Consider the following 22,344-nt stretch of genomic DNA (forward strand, 5'->3'; position numbering starts at 1 on the left):
AAAAATATGAGTTACATTTCAGAGTAATTCAGAACTATTTCCTTATTCTGGAAAAAATTCTTTAGAGTGCTACAACACTTGCTGCCACAATCCTGTGGCTGCTAGATAACATCTAGATGGCCATAGGGTGTTTTGGAAGTGCAGCTACAAGACTGGAAAATCATTCCAACCTCGTAGCTGGATCTCAACACTGTGACTGCCCTCCTCACCCTCATAGCTGACACAAGAAAAACCATTCCAGCTGCATCTTTGAGGCCGCAAAGAGTGACCTGAAAGGTAGGGTTTAAGAGTGGGAAGGAGAGAGGAAGAGACTGGTGCTGCCAAGTTGGAAAGTATTTTGCCAGTGTCTTTGCATCTCTTCTTTATCTCTTCATTTATCCAAAGTGCTTCAACTAATTGGCTGAAATTGGCTGTCCAGTTCAGTTGCAGGCAGGAGGAATGCAACATCAACCTTATTGGCTAATTTAAGCATTGGTGGCTTCTGATCATTCAAACCAAGACAGTAACATAAGAATTTGGGATCAACAAAACAGGATGTATTTGGACTTAGTCAGTTGAACTTAATTTTTATTGAAACCAGTGGGTCTTCACTTCATTATAACTAACCTTCCCATTGATTTCAATGGGACCTTAATGCAACTAAGGTACCCAGTATAACTTTTTCAGTAGCATTTTTTTAAAACAGAAAGACATTTATTGCAAGCTTGAAGCTTGTTGTTATTTCCAGCTTTTGCTTAATTGTCACTTTTACTGGGTGTAATTTATTTCAGATTATTTGTTTTAAATTACAGTCAAAACTAACATTGACTGGTTTTGCATGATAGGCCAACTTATTGTGGCTAATGAGCCATGTGAGTTGTCATGTCACTCAAAGCAAGGCCACTTCCTGCAAGCTGGCTGATTCCTGCTGCTGCTTCTTTGCAACAAGTCAATTATCTTGTATGGGTCAGCTGTCAAAAGGAGAAGAGAAGTGAAGCAGATTGAGAAGATGAAACTGTATGTAGCACACTTGCTTGTCAATTGAAAAGCACCAGTAAAGGGGGAAAAGCAGTGAAAGTATGTGCACCAAAAGGGGGGCAATAACTATCCCATTGCAATGTAGTCCTCTCAATTTTAAGCAGTTGTTACTCCTTGCCACCTTTTCATCACTTCCCTAAGTCTCCAGCCACTCTAGAAAAGGGAAAAATCCCCCTACTATCCATGGATCCTTTTTGGCACTCTTACTGCTGTGGTTTCCTGCCCGTTCTTGAAAGCAAACAAACAAACTCTGCAAATGCAGCTGAATGGAGGCCTTATGGAAGGAGGAGGTAAATTTAAGTACTGCTGGTGCTGTACCCCATTTGCTTCATCTGATTCTGCCCCTCTTTCTGTATGTTTCTTAAAATAGTTGAGATTATTTGTCCATCTTTTGGACTGAGAAAGATATAATACTTCCATTGATTTCCATTAATTTTCAAGTGCATGTGAGGTGTTTTTATATGTATATGAGTATGTCTGCGAGTTTCTGTGTGTGAAAATATGTGAATGAAGGATTGGCTGGATTCAGACAACATAATAACTCACACTTAAGTGTTGAGTATTGGTCAAGGGTGGCTTGTTGTTGAACCTGGGATTGTTGCTGAAACATGGGCTATTCTGTTGTCTGAACCCAGCTGTGGTTTGTTAAGCACAAACAATGCATGAAGAAAGTCCATGTTTTATGCTTGAGTTTTGATCAGTGAATTGTTTATAGTTAACAGACTTGTCAACCCATGCACATTAGTTCCTGAACTCCTGAGTGTGGGTCATTGTGTTGTCTGAATCAAGTCAGTGTGTGATCTGTGGTGTGCGAGGTTATGTGTGGATGTGTACAAATGCGTGTGCATGCATGGGGGGAGAGAGAGAAAGAAAATGGCCTTTCCAAATTAACTTTGACCCTTTGACTAACTTTATGGGGACCACACAAACTTCTTCGGTGCAGTCCTTGGAAAGCTCCTGAGATGGGGATGTTGAAACAATTCCCTCACTCTTGCTATTGAACAACAGTTAAAAGTAACTATCTTAGAGGAAAAAGTTCAAGCAAAACTCTTTCCTGCTTGTGTGATAACTCAATATCCATTGATCTAAATTCTGCATTGGGATGCATGGATATACACATGCACAAACTACCCATGAAAAGTTATAATGAAGAAATTGTGAACAGAGGCCAGGGGATGTGCGAGCTTCATGTACTCGCCTACAAGCCATTTGCGCTGTTTAGATTCTCCATTTGTGCAAGCAGGGAAGCCAGCCAGGAGCTGCAGATAACCATTGTTTCCCATCGTTCCTGAACCAGGAAACCTCTTAACAGCTTCTAGACAAGATATGAAATCTTGGAGTGGGGAGCTCCTGCTGCTGTCAGTTAGCATGCAGTGTGTAAGGTGATTCCAGAAGCCTTGTCTGGAAGCATGCATGATTTAACATAGTTGTTTCAAGCTACTAACCAGTTTGAACATACAAGTAACCATTGCTTCCTGTTAACAGTGCATTCTTTTCTTGTTTGTCTACTCTTAGGAAGGGAATAACAAAGCAGAAGGAAAGCTGCACTTGACTGTGGTTTATTGAAACAGTTTTTTAAATTTAAAATTGTATATGAATTTATCGAAGTATTTGCTAACTGTTGCTTATGCTGTAAAATGGCTTGGGAAGACTATAAATTGAGGCTAAAAAGATAACATAAACGACTAAAGGGCTGTATGCATTGATTCATGTAGCTCAGGCATATCCTCGTTTATTAAACCAGGACTTGATAATCCACACCATGCCAGTAATTCAGGTGGACCAACCCTAATGGGGTATGCTCAAATTGTGAAAAGAACCCTCCCTTTATGACCTGAACAGTGTCGCTTCTGTAGCACCACAATCCCCAGGAGAGGGTTTCCCCTGAAAACATCAATATAAGCCAGGAACATTTCCTTATAATTAAAGATGCAAGGCTAGAACCTAAAATCTGAGAACTTCTCACCTATCACTAACCTGGCCTTTTTAATTTGCCATTGCTTGTTTAACAAAAACATAGCATCCAGGAGTCAATTCATAGTTGTTTTAGACTGTGTGTAGTGAATGTCAGAAAGCTGCGTAAGAACTTGAACTTAAGGAGTTTGCTTTTGTCGAATTAAAATATGATTTATGCAAACTCATTTATGCATCTACAATGTGCTTACTTAAGCATCTAGTGATGGAATCACCACTGTAAAGGTTTCTGCTTTCTAATGTGTAGATAAGATGCTACTTTTCATGCACTGCAATCCTATACATGCCTACTCAGAAGTTAGTTTCATTGACTTTAATTGGACTCACTCCTAAATAATTGAGGACAGCATTATAGCCTTAGACATACATGTGTTTTGTGGTATTTGCATAAATACTCAACATTTATTATAGTTTTATATCAATAATTGTGTTTTCAGAGGCACAATGAGATAAATTGTTTAAGTCTTTCCTTGCACATCTAGTAAGTAAAAACCCAAATAATACATTAAATTTGAGCATGTATTGCTGTGGCAGCTTTACTCATATATGTATATCCACTTTCAGTGCAGATTTCACAAGTGATGCTTTAAGCAAGTAACTTTGCCTATGGAAGAAAATCAGTTTTCAATCAGAGCTGAGCTTGCATTCTAACAACAACAAAGAATATGTTGTGGGGGTTGTGTGTGTGTGTGTGTGTGTTGTAGTATCACTAAAAAGATGAAAATGAGAGACTTGTGGGAATTTGCAAATAGGAAAAGCACATGAGTTATTTTGACGCTGTCCTCCTCCTTTGCCCTTATGGTCTCATTTATTCACACTGTCTTTTGATGTGTAATAACTGGGTCATTTTCTTAATACTGTTAACGGCATGACATCCGTGTGATGATGTCATAGACAAAGTAAACAGAATCAAGTGGATTGGCACAACCAATTCAATTAAATGGAAATAAGCACAAATGAAGTTGATAGCTGAGAAGTCAAAAGAAGCCTAAAAATGGGCCAGAAAGAGACAATGACAAGAGGCAAAGGAGTCAATGTGTTCCAGATAGTGCAGGCTTTCTAACCCTGTACAAACTCTGTCCACAACTCTCCTTTTCTGTACAATTATTAGAAAGTACAGGAGCCCTTCCTAATTTTATTTGGTTTCCCAAGATACAGCAAAGGATATGTGTATGTACACATATGGAGGTTGCCAGATATGTATGAGTCCCAAGTATAAAGGCCAAGAATTAGTGAACAACTAAATCATTGGGTACAATAGATTATCTGTTGAAAATCTAAGATATCAGAAAAGAAAAACCCCAAATCTTGATATAGAAATGTTTGAACTCTGCTTTAAAATGGTACTGTGAAAGAAATTTATGGTTCAATGTAGTAAACAACTCTGAAGCTCAATTCCAAAAATTGGGTAACATAGCAAATAACCATACTGCAGAACTGTGCACTACCTATGGTGTGATTTTCTAAGGACAGTAAAGAGCTGCTTCTGTTTCCCATACATAAGTAAATAGCAGCGAGGAAAAGCTAGAAACAAAAAGCCTCTCTCCCATTCTCTGGAAACAGTGACATTCATTTGGAGAGAGCAGGGCCAGCTTTTTGAAAGCAGACTTCTTCAACTCAACAATAACACACAATGAGTTATTGACTTGTTTTATATATGGATCTCTTTTCAGTAACTAACTTTGACTCCCCACAGTCTGGACAAATGATTGATTTTGTTGTTAGAAAGACAGTGAGTTTTTCCACTAAACATGGTAGTTCAAACTGTTTTACTCCATTTGTTCCCTTACTGAATAGGGCCTTATTAAAATGCACTTTCCAAAAAAATACCTGCAGCTGGCCTTTATCACCATGTTTTGTATATATAAATAAGTAATTTGTCCTACTCCTTTGTTTAGCAACAGACCACAGGGAAATCCCATTAATATATATGGAGACAGATTATCACAGTATTTAAGCTGAAGTATTGATCTGTATGGAAACTGGAGTTCAGAATAACTGGAGCTAGACAGACTTGTGTGCTATTGGATTACAGTTATAAATAACTCAAATTAATTAGCATATTAGGAGTAATGTAGTCCAACATTACATCCCATGGTCTTCAGTGGGAGAGATTTAAACACTGACTGCTAATACTTATCTATTTGACTCTCTTGACACCTTTCTTCCAAGAGGTTATATGTATTGTTAGTCTAACTTACACATACTCTAAATAGAAATGGCAATGTTTATAATCCAAGGTATTTAGAGCAGTATTTATGGGATATATTGGAGCAATTTATACTTTACATTTTAAACAGTGTACAAAATAGATCCAGTTTCAATGGGTGCATATATTTGTTAAATGGGCGCATTATTTGATTTGACTAGAGTGTTCATATATAAATGCTTCTCTATTGTAATCAGTAACAGGAATCAATAAAGGACAAGGTTCTGGGTTCAGTGTTTATACTGTTCTTCATTTCGAACAAACTGTTTTCATGTAAATGGCCTCTCCCTGATTTTCCCTAGTTCTTCCTCCCACTGCAGGCTCCCATTTCACATCCCAGGCCTTTATTTATTTATTATTAACAATAAACACTGTGCACCTGCTCCCCAGGAGACCAATTGATACTTCCATTTCACTTCATATATTGTAACAATTAACAGTATATAATCTACTTCAATTATACCCATATCCCCTCCAAAAATTCATATATTCTTGATTAGGCTTACAGCCTTTCCCTTCCATCACTACTGCTTTTACAAAATCTTCCCATATTTCATTATATTTATTTACTTTTATTATCCCCTTTTTGATTTTTATTTCTGTTGTCAATTTATCATTAACAACCATATCCTATATTTCATTATACCATTCATTCCTTTGTATAACCCAATTCTGTTTCCAAGATTTAACCATTACTAACCTGGCTACCATTATCAAATTTAGAATCAATTCTTTCTTAGCTTCATTTATATCCTGATTTTCAATCAACATCAATAACGCTATTCTTGGTGACATTTCATATTTATGTCTAGAATTTCTCTAATTTCATTAAACACCATAGCCCATATCTTTTGCATATTATCACAGTCCCACCACATATGTTTATAAGTGCCAATCTCTTTTTCAGATCTCCAGCAGATATTAGAGTATTCTCCATCAATTTGGTTTAACTTAACTGGCATTAAGTACCATCTCCATATCACTTTATATCCACGTTCTTTAATTCTAACAGACAAATTCTTTTATACTCTTCCAAATATTCTTCCAATCCTCATCTTTTAATTCACCTACATCTGTTTCCCAAAACGATTTTAAACTTTTTGTCTGATCCCCTAATTCTATTAATATTTTATAAATTTTAGCAATTTTTCCTTTACCTGTATATTCTTCCTTAAACTCACATTCTTTTACAATCATTTCAAATTTTGTTAATTGTCTTTATTCCTCTTTGAATTTTTCCTCCATCTTTATAATATTCAGTACCCAATCGATCAGATCCTGGTGCTTTACCTATTTTTAATTTATTAATAACTTCTAATATCTCTTCTTGTATTTGAGTTTCCATAATTTCTTTGTCCTCTTCTCGAATTTTACAATTTAGATTTTTTTTCTGTATATATATCTGACTTTCCTTCAAATCTATTTCATTTCCCATATATAACTTTTCAAAAAAACCTCTGAAAGATTAAAAGTTTCTCTTTCATCTTACTACATCTTTCCCCTTTTTCATTCTTTATTACTCCAATTAAGCTTTTTGCCTTTTTAACTTGTGTGGCTCTGGACAGCATTTTAGAATTTTTTATTACTACTTTCATAAAATTCTCTTTTCAAATAATTAGATTTCTTTGAACTTGTTCTATTTCAATATTTTGTAATTCAAGCCATTTATATTCCAAGACATTATCTTCAATGTTTTTCCCATTCTTTCAATACATCAAATATATATGTGATTAAATAAACACTCCAACAAAAACATAACAAAAACCCAATTAAACATACCCCTACACCCACCAGATTTCCCACCACATTTATATATGGAAACCACCTTACCCATCTTCTGGAGATGCTTTCCCCACTGCTTCGGGCTTCTGGGGTGGGGGTGGGAAGAGGAGACTCCCCTGTACAGACCCCAGACACCCACTCCACCCTCCCTGACCATCTATCCCGATGGTCAGGAGGAGTAAGAATTCAGCGTCCGGAGTCCGTCTGAGCTAGCTCTGCCCCTGCATCCCAGGCCTTTATTGAGGACTTTGGTGGCACTCAAAGGATGGCAGCTGGAATAGAAATAGTTACAAGAAATTCCCCTTGCATTGGTGTCCTTGCATGAATGCAGTACTGAATATAGCCAATAGTGCATTACATAATGGATTTCCAAAATTTCTACTGCAACTAACACTGGCAAAATTGACAGAGTCTACAGCATTGGCAATTGAAAACATTGGTTGCAATCCTTCACATACACAGATTGCTTAAATCTCATTGACATAAATGAGTCTTTTACATTTATTATTAATTTAGAGAGCTAGCATGCCATAGTGGTTAGAGTGTTAGACTGGGCCTTGTGAGATCTGGGTTCTAGTCCCCACTTGGCCAGGAACCTCACCAGCTAATATGGGCCATCCACTGACTCTCCCCTCACCTCACAGGGTTGTTGTGAGGCTAAAAAGGAGAAGGATTAACATGTCACCTTCTTGTTTCATTGCTACAAGAAAAAAATGTGCTAATAATAAACATATACCACTTTTCTACTGTAAACTGTACTCAGCAGGGCTCACAACAACTTACCAAAAGACAACATTTTTTAAAAAGTTACAAAATGCTTCAATAAAAAGTGCAAATATAAATGGGCCAAAGAGTCAGTTTAAATGCCTTGAGATCAAAGAATAACTATGTATTAAAAGATGGACTAATAAAAGATTAGTATTCTATAAGAAAAAGAATTAGTCCTCTGATTTCTCATTTGAGGTCCCTGGTTGAAGCATATGGAAAATACTTAAGGAAAAATAATGTCTTTATAAACTATGGGGATATGAGTGACCAAAAAGGAATTAAAGCTTGGCAACTACTAAAAGATGAAAGGAAAAATATACAATGATTTGTTTACTACCAATTGGTTTCAAAACTGAAAGGGGAAATACAATCAGGAAAAGACACCATAAGAGACCTGACGGATTTTGAAAAGCTGATTACACAACAAAATGATCATCTGTTAGGAAGACTTTATAAGCATTTACTCCAACATGACACTGAAAATCAGCAAGATAAGAAATGTATGACATTTTGGATGCAGAATCTCAGAGAAAGAATATCACCCTTCAATGGAAACTTTATTGAAGAAAGACATTAAATTCATAGCTAGTCAAGCACTAAGAAAAAATTAGTATAAGATATTTTTGATGACATATTACCCCAAAAGATTTAATAAGAACAGATAGGAACTACAATGGAAAATGTTGGAATTGCAATAAAGTAGGTGGGGCTTTCTACCATATGTGTTGGATTTGCAAAATAATTAAAAGATTTAGGAAGCTGATACATGCAGATTTAAAAAAAAACCGAACCTTTGAGATTATGTTTCCTATGAGTCCTAAGAATATGCTGTTGAACATAATGCCAGAGACCTTTTCAAAGAACATGTCAGAGTTAATCAATGCATGAGAACTGCAGCAAAAATTAAAATTGTTTCTAAATGTTGGACCAGAATGTCCAACAACTGAAGACTGGAAAAATAAATTGGAAGAGTATGCAGTGATGACAAAATTAACTAATTTGTAAACAGAAGACCAATTGAAGAATTTAATGATAATGGAAATTCTATTATATCTAGTATAATTCATATGATGTAAAAGGAAGCTTGTTAAAAGATTGTCAATGATGTATAATTGATTTGAAGTGATTGGAAAATTTGTCGGTATAGAGAACTACAGCCATTCTTTGTTCAAGCTTCAGCTGAGTATTGATTGACAGAAAGAAATGTTTGGTCTCTTTGGAAATTTGCAGGTTTTGAATGTATTGGTTATACTTGTTTAAAATCCTTTGGCAATTTTATTTCACTTTTTTCCCTTATGCCCTGCTTCTTTCTATATCTTATCTATTTTAAGAAAACTATAAAATGTTTTTAAAAAGTGCAAATATAAAACAGTGCAATAAATTTAAAAGAAATTAAATATTACAGTTAAACAATCGTTATACAAAATACCAAATTAACAGGCCACACTCACCCCATAAAAACCCTATACTACTATTGGCAATCTTACTGCATGTACTCCAAGGGGTGATAGCAACCTAGCTACATAAAGTTCACCCTGTCAGAGAATGTTCAACCAGACTTGATATGTCATAGCTTGCTTCTTCATGTCACCTCTGGAGGAGGCTGGGATCAATGAAAGGAAAGAGTGGAGAGCAGTAGTGCAAGGCAGGCAAATTTACAGACTTATGCCTCCTCTTTAGATGGCCTTGTCTGTTACTTGGGTTAACATTTCTGTTCCCCCTTCCCACTGCTATTCCATGCTTTACAATTGCTTCTACATTCCCAATGTTAGGGGAGAAAAAAAAAAACAAAAGTAAAACCTGCTTGCCAATCCTGACTGAAAAGAAATACATTGAGTATGTGTAGTTTCTTAATTCAGCTCACTTAAATCATAGTACCATCCTGATTACTGGGTTAATAAGTAAGGGTGCTATAGTGAGCTACATCAGACATGTCTACACGAGACATGGTATGCTGTGACATGGCTATCGTGGGAGTTGCAATGATGATAAACCCTGTTCCCCAGATATTCTTACTTGTAGTGGCGCTCTTTCTGGATTTAATAAGTATGCATACATTTGAGAGAGAAAAGGTGTATTAAAATATTTCACAAGGTTACTCTGAATAACAAGGCCAAGTCATTTTTGGTCAGTGTATTTAAGAAAAAAACATAGAAACATAGAAACAGAGTGAGTCAGAAGGGGTCTCCCAGGCCATCTAGTCTGACCCCTGGCTCCAGCTGGCTCCGCTCATGACATGCCTACCATGTGCATGTCCAGCCTATCCTTGAACACCCTCACCAATAGGGCTTCAGCAACCTAGGGGGATGTGGAAGCCCATTCCATACCCTAGACCTTGAATCTTGGTTCCCTCACCTTTGCTCCACTGGGATGCAACCACATGTGAAAAAAGGTCATGACCCACCTCTGCATGACCACCTCCCTCACATTCCTGTATGTTGCTAACATATCCCCTCTGAGTCTCCTCTTAAGGCTGAAAAGACCCAGATCCCTCAGTCTCATCTCATATGGCTTACCCTGCAAACCAGCCACCATCCTTGTGGCCCTTTGCTGCACCAATTCCAACTTTGCTATATCCCTTTTGTAACAAGAAATTGAACACAATACTCCAGCTGCAGGTGCACCAGAATTGTATAGAGTGGCAACAATACTTCACTCAATCTAGAAGCTACACTTCTGCGTCACACTGCTGACTCATATCTATCCTGCAGTTGACTAGCACCCCGAAATCCTTTTCACAAATGCTGCAGCCACTTGTCCCCTAACCTGTACTTATGACACCCATTCCTATGTCCCAAGTGCAAGACCCCGCACTTATCCAAACCGAATGCCATCTTGTTGTCCTTGCCCACTTCCATAGTCTGTCCAGATCAGTTTGGATCCAGAGTACCTGCTTCTCAGTTGTAGCCACCATCCCCATTTTAGTATCATCTGCTAATTTGGTCAGCAGACTTGTCAACCCCTCTTCCAGGTCATTGATGAAAAGATTGAACAGGATCAGTCCGAGGAGAGAGCCCTGGGGGATCCCACTTATCACTGACTGCCATCCCAATGCTTCCCCACTAATAGTTACCCTAAGAACAAGGAATGACCCATATGGGTGAAAAATGGAACCTGAGTGTTAAAATGAAGATAGGTGTTCTTTTTACAGTCTCTGATATAATTAATTTGTAATCTGGTTTTGATTTTTTCTTGTAAAAATGGACTAATCACTGAACCCTCATTTTCCATCTCAGGATGCAGTCCTAGAGTCTTATTGGGCAGCTTTGGACTACATATATTAATCTGCACTATGGTGCAAACCATGTGCTATGGTTCAATCATCTGAGGATTCACAGTGCACATGACAGATAACTGAGTCCATCATGGGTTCCTGGCCTTCTCCTCCCTGCTTCTTTCTTCTACAGATATCCCAGTGGATACCTCAAGAGGAACGAGTCTTTACCCGCTACACACTGCAGGATATTTCAGGGCTGCTTCCCTTTTTCTTTTAAACCATTTCCCCCTCACACTGTGATCCCTCTATGAATGTGCAGAACATTCTATAGTTAGAGACCACCACTGAGAAGGCCCTTTCCCTTCTTGCCATCCTCCAATCTCCATTGGACAAGACATTCAGAAGAGAGCACCAGATGTTGTTCATAGGGTATAGTTAGGTTCATACCAAGGGAAGGTGCTTCATCAGATATTGTGGTCTGTAGCCACATAGGGCTTTCAGAACCAGCAATCTGATTCTTCTTGGAAACATACAGGAAGCCAGGACAATCAGACTAGAATCTCAGGTGCTCACTATCAATCTGACTATTGCATTTTGCACAAGCTTCAAAAGTGTGTATGTGAAATGCAGAATTCCTGGTTTATTCCACACAATGGATACTATAGTGACCCATGAAATGAGAAACTAGAAAAGGAAACTGGGATTTCATGCAATCTTAACAAAAGAAATCTATTACATATCTCTTCCACTTAAATGATGCCAAAAGCAGATACTTAGTAGGCATAAGTGACAGGAGAATTGTGCCCTGGAAAAGAGGTGGATTATCATTATGTCTAGATACCTGAAGGAGAGGCTATTAACACTGCATATAATTTCATATCATAATGTGAAGACAGACCCTCTTGCTTCAACTTTCACTTAGATTTGTGTACCCAATTATCTTTAATATATTTAAACACGTGGACTCTCAATAGTATATAGATAAATTTTAAATACTTATTTGGATAATCCATATGTTGATAACACTGATAACTCAGTACAATGAACTCAAGCAGTTGTACTCTGTTAACATCATCCTTTGAGCTGTTTTCCCCCTTACTTTGCAGGGAAGGCTTCATCATTTATAGTCTTAGCATTACTTATCCATAGTGCTTCCAGTCCTGTTAGTTGGTACATCAGTGACCAGCCATGTGTCTTCTGTGTAGTGTATTAATAATTGGCTTACACAGAGCTTTGTTTTCCAAAGTCAAGATGACATGTCAGATATCCACCTGATGGTACTACAAGAAATGCTATTAAACTATAGTAATTATAGAGACAAATAGTTCTCTTTTGTTTTTCAAATTTGTCATGATGTTTCAGGAAAAGTTACCCAAAGCAACCCTTTGTCTGAGATTAAACAAACAGAAGACGAGTGTGTGTTCTGATGACTAAGAAAACATTGCAAATTAGGTGAAGTTTTGACCAAATGATTCTTATATCCAAACTGACCATACACAGTTTCTCTTTATTATAGATACTCTTTACTATTAGATACTATAGCTTGAGTCCTGAAGTGAGCTTCATTAAACCGGTCTATTTTATATTGTTTTGTCCAAATTCATTGATTAAAATGAAATTTGAATGAAAGGAGTGTGAAGACATTTTATAGTTGTAATGGAATATGCATGCAATTCAAAATAGAAAATAAGTGTAAGTTGGTTGTATTCAGTCTCTGCATGAATGGAAAGTCTTTTGTTTACTAGAAATTGTTCCCCCATAGAATTTCTTGGGGCTTGGGGACTCTTCAGGAATGTGGCATGGGAAGATGTAGTCAAGAGAATGGCACAGGAAGACTCCACTGCATGAATGATCTTCCTCTTGTGCCAGATTTAGATAAAACCTGCATTCTATACTTCTTGGGTACTCATCAGTTTAATTAAGATGTGCAAGTTTTGTAGCTGACTTCAGTTGGAAATAGATTTCCCTATGACTCTTTGGGAATCTAATTACTCTGATTATTACATTTACCCTGGTTTGACTGATACTGTCTTACTATGCACAATAAGAAAACAAGATTACACCCTTCCCACTCAACCCACTAGGTGCATCTGTTCCACCAGACAATCCCATACATGATATAAGATTTTAATAAGACATGCTCATAAAAACTCAACACATGTAGGGCTAAATCACATGGAAAGTCTTCAGACAATATGAGGCTTTTCTTTTAGGACAGCATGCCAGCTTTCATTCAAATATACTCAATCTGGATTTCCAGTGGGATAGGTGTGTCTAATGGACAGGACCAGAAGTCACAAATTTGTTTCCTCATGGGGGAAATCTACTGTTGAATCTGAATCATTACATTAATGGTAATTATTGCTTCCTTTCACAAATATTGTCTTATTTTTCAGCTGGATTATGTCATTGATGGCCAGAAAGATAAAATCACAGACAAAGGCATTCTTTCAATGAAAAAGGAAGAACTACTTTTGGAACAAGGCAAAGTAAGTTAATGGTGTTCCATAAGAATTAAGCACATGATTTTGTCCAAGTGATACAGTACTAAGTTTTCCCATGTTGTTGAAATTTCACTCTGAACGCCCAGCACATAACATATAAGCTTAAATTGAGCAAGCATCATAATAAAACAATTAAGCATAAGGAAGTAAGATATTTGAAATCAAACAGCAGAGAATAAAAAGCAAACTAGACAAATTTCCAGACCGTCCCAAAATTAAAAGCTAAGCTGGATGTTAAAGAGCTCTGTGTTAAAAGTTTTGGGAAAATAAAACATGTTCACTTGGCATAGGTGGGAGTGTATGTATGTTCTGGTGCATGATGGATTGGACATTGTAATGCCTGAAATGCATAGGCCTAAAACCCTGAGTTGTTATAAATGAGCCAGTGTGCTAGTTCATGTTGCTAAATGACTCCTACTTGGCTTCTCCTACCAGTGGAAAATGTTGAACAACCCTGATATCTGAATTCAGAGAAGTTTTTTCTCCTAGCATACTCTATGTCATTTTCAAACATGCTCCTTCAAACAAGGCAGCAGAAAGATACAGATATAACAATCACATGTTGACATGCATCTTCATGTCATTTTTTTCTTTAAAAGCTGCAGCAAATTTTGGTAGTCCTAAACAAGACAATAAATACCTCCAGTGAGTTTTCTTCTGATTCTGCAGTATTTACCTATTGCTTGCCATAAGTTAGATACTTACTCATGACAGATTTGTTTTAAAAATGGTGTTACAGGTGCTTGAATGACAAAAATACAAATGGAATCATTTGGTCTATGCATTACAAATATGTTAGCTACAAAATTACTTACATGTTTCTGTTGATCATGTAAATACTTCTGACCTCCTCTTTGAGCCCATATTTGTATGTCCTCATGAAGCTCTTTAGAAAAAAAGGAAATGGGGCCAGTCTCTTAGTGAAACTATATAGGCAGCTGTCATGGAGTCAGAAATAATTTGTATATATTGCTTCATATTATTTGACTAGAAGCAGCTTTCTAGGATTTCAGACAGGAGACCAATAGCTACATTTGGAGATACTAGGGACAGAATTTGTAACCTTTAGCATGCAAGGCATGCTGTTCCCCAAACTGGTTCTATATAAGGGTATCCTTCTTATCTTCTTATGTACTATTTACTTACATAGGAAAATGACTGTGCTTGAAAGCAATTGTGTATTAACTGCCCCAACACACACACGTGCGCGCGCGCACGAACTCACACACACACACACACACACACACACACACACACACACACAGAATTTGATTGTATTTCAGACATCTGATTTTTTTTCTTTGAAAATACTATAGGACATTTTTTCTAAATAATCAGAATGAATAAACCTAGCTACATGTTGATGTTCAGCTACATCTTCAATAATCCAAACAAGAATTTAGTCACTTCTTTTTTAACTTTCATTACAGTTGTGTTGCTGCTTCAAAGGAAAATATTAACTAAGTTCATATTTGTATGGAAAACTGTAGTTTACAGTGTCAAGACATAGGGTGCTAATCATAAGATTCTGCATGAAATGTTGTAATGAAGAACTATTAAATCAACCCTTTTCCTTGCAAAGCTTCATGCTGTGAACTTGACAGCATATTCTATAAATGAAATAATACAAAATTGCTGTAAAGCAAAAATGGAGCATTATCTTCATGTAGATTTCTGGAGTATCTAAACCATATTCTTTTAGAGAAAAGACTGGGAAATCTTTACTAATTTTATTAGAATGACTTTAGTAAAATCCTTTTCTTGCTGCTTTAAAGTTTGAACTATAGCAATGCTTCACAATTATTTATAATCCATAGCAAATTATTATTCCTAAATAGTAATCCAAATTTAGTGTTTGACTTCTTTTCAGGAAATAGTAGAAAAATTAAGCTTATTATACAATAATACATTTCATTTCTATACCTCTCTACCATGGCTGAGATTCAAACCACTGTGTGAACCGCTTTGTGTGCATGTAGCATCTTCAGAGCCATCAACTTCCAGCAATACTTTCTCCAGTCTTAGGGTTCTTATAGAGCATCAACCCATGAAGTTTGTATGGGAGTGTTGTCACTGCTTTCCATGCACAAATATAGGACTCTCTGGATTGTAGGTAAACATGATTTCTTTTGGAACATGTCCCCCATTATTACCTTTTAGGAGCTGCAGATTTTACAAATCTGAAGAGGTTATCTCTCTTTATTCCAGACTCAGCTTTAAAATAGATACAATAAAAATGATAAAATGTGTTGCATTAATAGTAAATTATGTATTTAAATTATCTATATTCAAATGTTTTTATTACATTCCTTGCTGACACTTTCTTTTCACATCTGATCATGGACAAAGGTTAAAAAATGTATGTTCAGTACTAGAAATGCTATAAAGCTGGATGTGATTAAAGTAGAAAAGTGTGAGCAATAGCAAGTTAAGATGTTCCCTGATGAGAAAGCAGGAGTAACAGTACTTCCTATTTTTATGATCAAAATTAAAATTTTTATTCTAAAGTAAATCAGTAAGTAAGGTAAGAAAGAGTGAGGGACAGGAAAATGATTCTTTTAGTCTTTTGTTTCTATTTCTTTCATTGGTTTCAAAGGGAGAAAAATTAACTACAACAGTCCAAGTTGGCATAGTTGAGAAGTGGCAGTCCTGGGATGTAAGTGGTAGGCATTCTTGACTGGATCATCAGAGTGATGGAGGTGGAAGGAGAGCCAAGGCTTTCCTAGGTAAGGGTCACACTGGTGAGGCACGGTAGGGCCACAGGCAAAAATAAAGTCAAGAGCAGGCAAAAGTCAAATGCCGGGAAAGGCAGGACACAATCAGAAGCAAAGGCAGAGTCAGGAACAGGCAAGCATCAAATATCAGCAAAGGCATGGCAGGAATAGAAGCTGAATCAGGATCATGAGCCAGCCATTACCAAGACTTAAATTGCTGGGCCAAAGATGAGCAAGAATTCCACATAGGGTTCCACATTGGCTCCCATGTTGTTTGGATGAGTGAACCTGCACTGATCCTGCAAGCAACCTACATATCCTGTCTTATCCTCCAAGTATTTTGTAAGGTGAGCCAGGGTGCTTTCCCTATCAGGCTACCAGGGAAGCTGCAGTCTTTTGCAGGTCCTGACAACAGGTCCAGTCTGAGGGCCTTCTGCGGGAATGTTGAGGCAGCAGTTCCCTGGCCAACCCCCCAACATTCCTCCAGAATGTACTTTTTCAGGACTTATTGCTGACAAAAATCTTGTGGTGGTATTCCTCTGCCTGAAGAGCTTTTCATAATTATACTGAGGACAACAGAGTTGATAAATAGGTCACTATTTCCCCATGTACTCTTTACTCATTTTAGTGCCAGGCCAAAACCGTTTCATTTACCCAGTTTTAAAAATGTTAGATCAATTACTGTTGCTTAGTTCTAATCTTTTTAAATCTTTTGTATACAATCGTGAGATTTTTTGAAAATAGAAAATTAATAAATAAATGTTAGTGGAACCTAATTTCATTTTTTTCAGTGCTGAAGATTTTACCTGAAGTATTCTGATGACAAAAGCATTTGTTAAACAAACAAACAATTTGCAGTCTTCTCAGTTCCTCATATAGTAATTTCTGCTAACTGGCACTACATATAAAATATATGCTACAAGATTCAGCCTTGTAATTAGGTAGTAGTACTATAGTGCCAGTTCCAGTATATGTGCCTCCATGTTAGTTCTCTTTAATTCATTCTTCTGGAAATAAAGTTTTGTAAAGTCCTTTCTTCTTGTGGTCTTCCTTCCCTGTTTCTCTTTGTGATTCCCCCTTTGAGATTCCTTTTGTTGTTTGTGTATTGGAGGGGGTGAAGCCGAAAGGGACCAATTATACAATTATTATTAAAAGGATGCAAACTAACTTATATTCCAAAGGTGTCCTTAAATCCACTGTTTATTTTCTTCCAATTAAGTGAATGGCTATATTTTTTTTCCATGCACTAGAAGGTAGTCATACCTGCCTCCAGTTCTGACTCTGATTAATATACAATCTTTCTCTGCCCCTCTCTTAATTTTGATTCTGGTTATCATGCTGAATAGTAAACTCAGGTGGCAAGTAGCCAGCAGGACTTTTGATAAAATGGAATCACTGAGAAACAAAAGGAAGGCTTCCCCACTTTCTTGGGGAAACCTGTTTTCAAACCTGCTTTAAAGCTTAATGATGAGACAGACAGACAGACAGAGAAGCCCAGTGAGAATGAGCATGATTAGTGGCCATGGAATGAAGAGCAACAGTTGGAAAAGAATATATGACGTACAGGGAAGAGGAGAGAATGGAATTTCTGCTTAGAGTTGTATGGCAGATGGAACCCTGAACTGGTAAGATGGGAGTAGAGACACCACAGTATTTTGTGTGTGTGTGTGCAGAAGATTCCACTTATTTTGCTATTTAATCCCTCTTATTTTGCTAATTTGAATAATTAATTTTTCTTTTGTTAGTCATAGGCTCTCTCAACAGTTTCCACAGGGCACAGCTTACAGCTGTTAAAGCTATTTTTGCTGCAGGACTTTTTTTTTTTTAATGAACAAAGCAAAACTCAGAATATTTCCTTCATAATAAATATTAGGTTAAAGAGAGAGAGTGACAGGGCCAATGCCACACAGACAGCAGGGTGTCCCTAGGTTCTTTCAGTGTCCACTGCTTTTAATTATACTGCCTCAGGAGAAACTCTGTGACAGGTTCAGTTTTTTAGTGTTGGATGAATACATGAATTCCTATAGAAGTACCTATATTATGCTACAGATGCTCATATATTATACATGCATCCTGTATAACATGAATATAACCTCATGACAGAAAGCATAAAAAAGAACAAGTCCATCTATGTAAAGGGAAACAAAGTCTGATTTAACCAATTTAAAACCAAGATGTAAACTCTTCTTGGCAACAACCTCTCTTTTCTTGGCGCTTGCAGCACATCTATCCAAATCCATGCAGAGTTTTTCTGGAGAACTAGAAGTAAAATGTGTGTGTTTTCTGAAGCACAATGAGAATGTGCATTTCTCCCCCAACTTATCCATACATAAAGCCTTCTTTTGTGAAAAGGATTCATAGGGTCAAATAATGTGTAAAGGGAAAGGCTATATATCTCACAGGCCTGCATGTTTCCACATGGATGCTTCTCCACACACACAGACTGAATTATGAACAGACCTATTAATACGGGGATCAGAAAAGGTCAAGTTTTGTCTTCTTTCAGAATCGTATTTGAATGTGGGGGTGGGGGTGGGGTGGAGGGACAGGGATTTTATTTTAGGAGAAAACCCCTATTCACAATGAAGAATTTTATAGGGGGATTTGTTTATTTATCTGGTTTTTGCAGGATATCAAAATAAAAATAAATAAATATGAAATTATTGAAAAACATAGACCTGCAATATTGTGGGTTTTGGTCACTTGCAGAATGACCTTTGAAAGTATGTTGTTTCCAAAGGAATAAAAATAAAAGGAAGCCTTTTTGCGGAACAGTCTTTGTTGATAAAAGGTATGTTTGATGTAGTTGAAGAAACATTCAGAGCATTGCTGATGAATAACAACTGATGTTTCTTTCTTTTATAACAATGCAACTCCAAGTCCACATACAAACTTTTACTGACGTAACGAAGCTGAATTAACAGGCTAAACTAATAATCTATAACCTTAATAACCATTTGAAACAAGTAATATAATAGTGGAGTATATAAAGAGAATAATTATACAGATGACTCTGGAATATCAAACAATATTCACATAATGAGAAATAATGGCAGGGCAGTAAAAATGTGTTTTAACCTGAAGAAAAGGCAACATGTTTTTGATATAAGAATAGTATACAAACACACCTAAATGAGATGTCTCATTTAATGCTAATATTAGCATCTTACCTCAGACAATGTAAATATTTTGGCATTTGTCTATATAGCAATGTCTGTAGTCTTCCTTCAGATTTGGAAATGGGAGAGTAAGAGACACTTATTTATTAACCACATTTATATGACTATCCACCTAAGTATGGTTTCTGTGTAGTTTATAAAAAGAAGGAGAAAGTTTATAAAAAGAAGTAGTAAATGCAATATTTCAGTATAGTACAATATCCAGTTTGCACTTTCTACCAACAGAAGGCTTTCATAAGCAAAATGGGAAGGAAAAAAAATTCTTCAACCCCTGTAGTCCCTCCGGATCTCCCCTTCAGAGTTGGGAGCTCCTCCAGAGCAGATTTGAAGTGGCACAGGGATTGCAGGAAAAATTAATGAAAAGTTCTATTGCATCAGTGGCAGTCTACACATAATTTTTTGCCCAATACTTAAAATATAACAAGAGAAAAAATGCAGCCTGAATTCCTTTCTAGCAGTGAAAGTAAAACAAAACAGATTCCTAGGACTAACTTTTGTTTCTATGTTTAATATATTTTCTTTTCTTTGTTTTAACTTAATAGTTGTTAATGGTTGTTGTTGCTATGTGCCATCATGTTGATTCCAACTTATAGTAACCCTACGAATGAAAGCCCTTCAAAATATCCTGTCCATAGCCATACTCTGCTCTTGTAAACTCAAGGCTGTGGTTTCCTTTATGGAATCAACCTATCTCATATTTGGTCATCTCTTTTTCTGCTTTGCACTTCCCCTAGCATTACTATCTTTTGCAGTGAGTCTTGCCTTCTTTTGATGTGCCCAAAGTACAACAGTTTCAGTTTCTTATTTTTGCTTCCAGAGAAAGTTCTGACATGATTTGATCTAGGAAATCAAGATGTTTATCTTTCTGTCAGTCCAGTGTATTTGCAAAGCTTTCCAGCAGCCCCATGTTTCAAATACAGGAAGAATACAGCTTCTCCATGTACTACTTCCTTTTTGTAAGCTATTTGATTTCTGTATTGGCCAGCTGGTGATATTTATGTGTACAGTTGTCTGCTTGGTTTCCTGAGGAATGTATTTGCTATAAACATATGGTTGGCTTCACAGAATTCTATGAACAGAATTCTCCTGCATCATTTTGGACCCCTAGGCCAAATTCTCCCATAACATTTGATTTGACTATGTTTCCTACTTTTGTGTTCCAGTCACCTATGATTATCAGCATGATTGATATTATTTGGTTGGTCTTTGCATTATAGCCCCTAATGGCTTGTGCTATACCTTGCCTCATTTCTTCTGAGTTTGCCATTTCCAAAGTAAAACACTTCGTGTCTCTCTGACTGAAAATATCCCATTCCAATCCACTATAGTTTGGCTTAAGTCATACTTCTCACAGTCCATGTTCCAATTTATGTGTTGTGCAGCACTGGCTTTTCCTGTCACTCCTGCAGGTCAAAAACTAGACTTCCTTTTGGAAGGAACCACTAGATTCTAGTTGTGACATTCGTGAGAGTGCTATTTTTATTTGTGCTTTGCTCTCCCCTTTGGTTGTTTGAGTGCTTCCTCATCTGGGACTCTCATTTTGTGGCATTTACCTCTTGTTTCATTTTGGATTGTTTCATTATAGGTAAAGAATATTCAATAGTAGTTTACTATTGCCTTCTTCTGCACAGTTTGTTTGAACAAGAGTTTGTTTGATAACTGCCATTATCTGTGAAAGATCTTCTGCCATTGTCCCATTCCACTATCACTGCTGCATAGTAGCTGCCCTTCAGAAGTTTACCTGCCCCATCTCCATTACAGATATCCATTTTCTTCTGCTGATATAACAGTTGAGGGTGGATGCATCTTATTCAGGTGTTTTAACTTTGACCATTCCACCTTGGGTGACCCTGCTAGTAGACCAGCCTAACAAGGGAAATTTGGCCTTCTGGCAGCATCGCTCTTTGTTTCTCTAACATTCTTAAACCTCCTCACCCAGGAGTGGGTGTTAATGATTGGGGCAGCAATTCAGAAAATGCACTGTCAAGAACATGCTATGTCATGAAAACAATCATTTGCTTTCGAGCATTTTCCTATGCATACTACCCAGACTGTCAGTCTTCTCAGAACATAAAAGAAAAAAAGGAAACAAATTGACCTTCCTTGTTTTGTGTCAGGAATGACTTGATGCATAGTATTCTTTTATAGCTAGCTATTCAGTATATGCAATATTTAGTATTACAAGTAGCTCTGTTTTCATCCTGTTTTAAGACAAACTATGGTACCTAGTAGCATTCCATCCAGTATTGGATGTAGAGAAATTAAGGAGGTGAACTTCTACACATTATTGGGTCAACAAGTAAACATCGTCATCATTCCACAACAAGATTATAATTTCTTTTTGATGGATCAACAGAAGGTTATTTGTGGCAACAAATAAAAAAGACAGTCTGAAGTATTGATAGGAGTATAATAATAATACCTTTTAATTTCTTTTTTAACCACTGAGTTTGAAGGTAACTTACTCTGGCCTAATAATTAATATTTAGTGATCAGATTCACCAGGATCTGCACAATTTGCCCCGCTGATGTTTTGTCATACATTTCTCGCTGCCAGTGCTACTATGCTGTAGAAAGATATTTCTGCTGCATGAAAGGGAAGTCAGGTAGAGGCAGAACTTCTAAAAGCCCAGTGTAGTAGCATGTCCCAGATGAAAAGTTTAAAATAAATTTAAGGGTAACATCGGGATGATTAACAAATAGACTCTGTCTGTATGCCATGGGGAGATGGTAGTATAGCTCTAAGTCAAGAGTAAGGAAAACAATAAAGTAGGAGGAAAGTACTGTGCATCAAAACTGCACGGAACAGGAACAGAGATATCCTGAAGTACAAACACAGCCAAATTAGAGACGAAGTACAACATTGCATTTGGCAATATTGATGTGGCTTTTTGACAATCTTGCATCCCATCTCTATAGTATTTCTTCCTATCTCCCTCCTTCAACAATCAAACAATTGTGGGGTTCTTTGCATTTTTTT

The 22,344-nt window shown here is 36.9% G+C and overlaps 1 protein-coding gene across 1 annotated transcript in view; it reads left to right on the forward strand.

Moving 5' to 3' along the window:
- The window catches only part of DCDC1 (doublecortin domain containing 1), a 322,276-nt gene that overhangs the window by 123,230 nt on the left and 176,702 nt on the right, over positions 1-22,344 (forward strand). The window contains exon 8 of the mRNA XM_044426107.1: positions 13,364-13,456. Coding sequence (XP_044282042.1) covers positions 13,364-13,456 — 93 coding nt within the window. The remainder of the gene's footprint in view (positions 1-13,363; positions 13,457-22,344) is intronic.

This window comes from Varanus komodoensis, unplaced genomic scaffold, assembly GCF_004798865.1.
Source record: "Varanus komodoensis strain SLA01 unplaced genomic scaffold, ASM479886v1 scaffold16, whole genome shotgun sequence".
Lineage (NCBI taxonomy): Eukaryota > Metazoa > Chordata > Lepidosauria > Squamata > Varanidae > Varanus > Varanus komodoensis.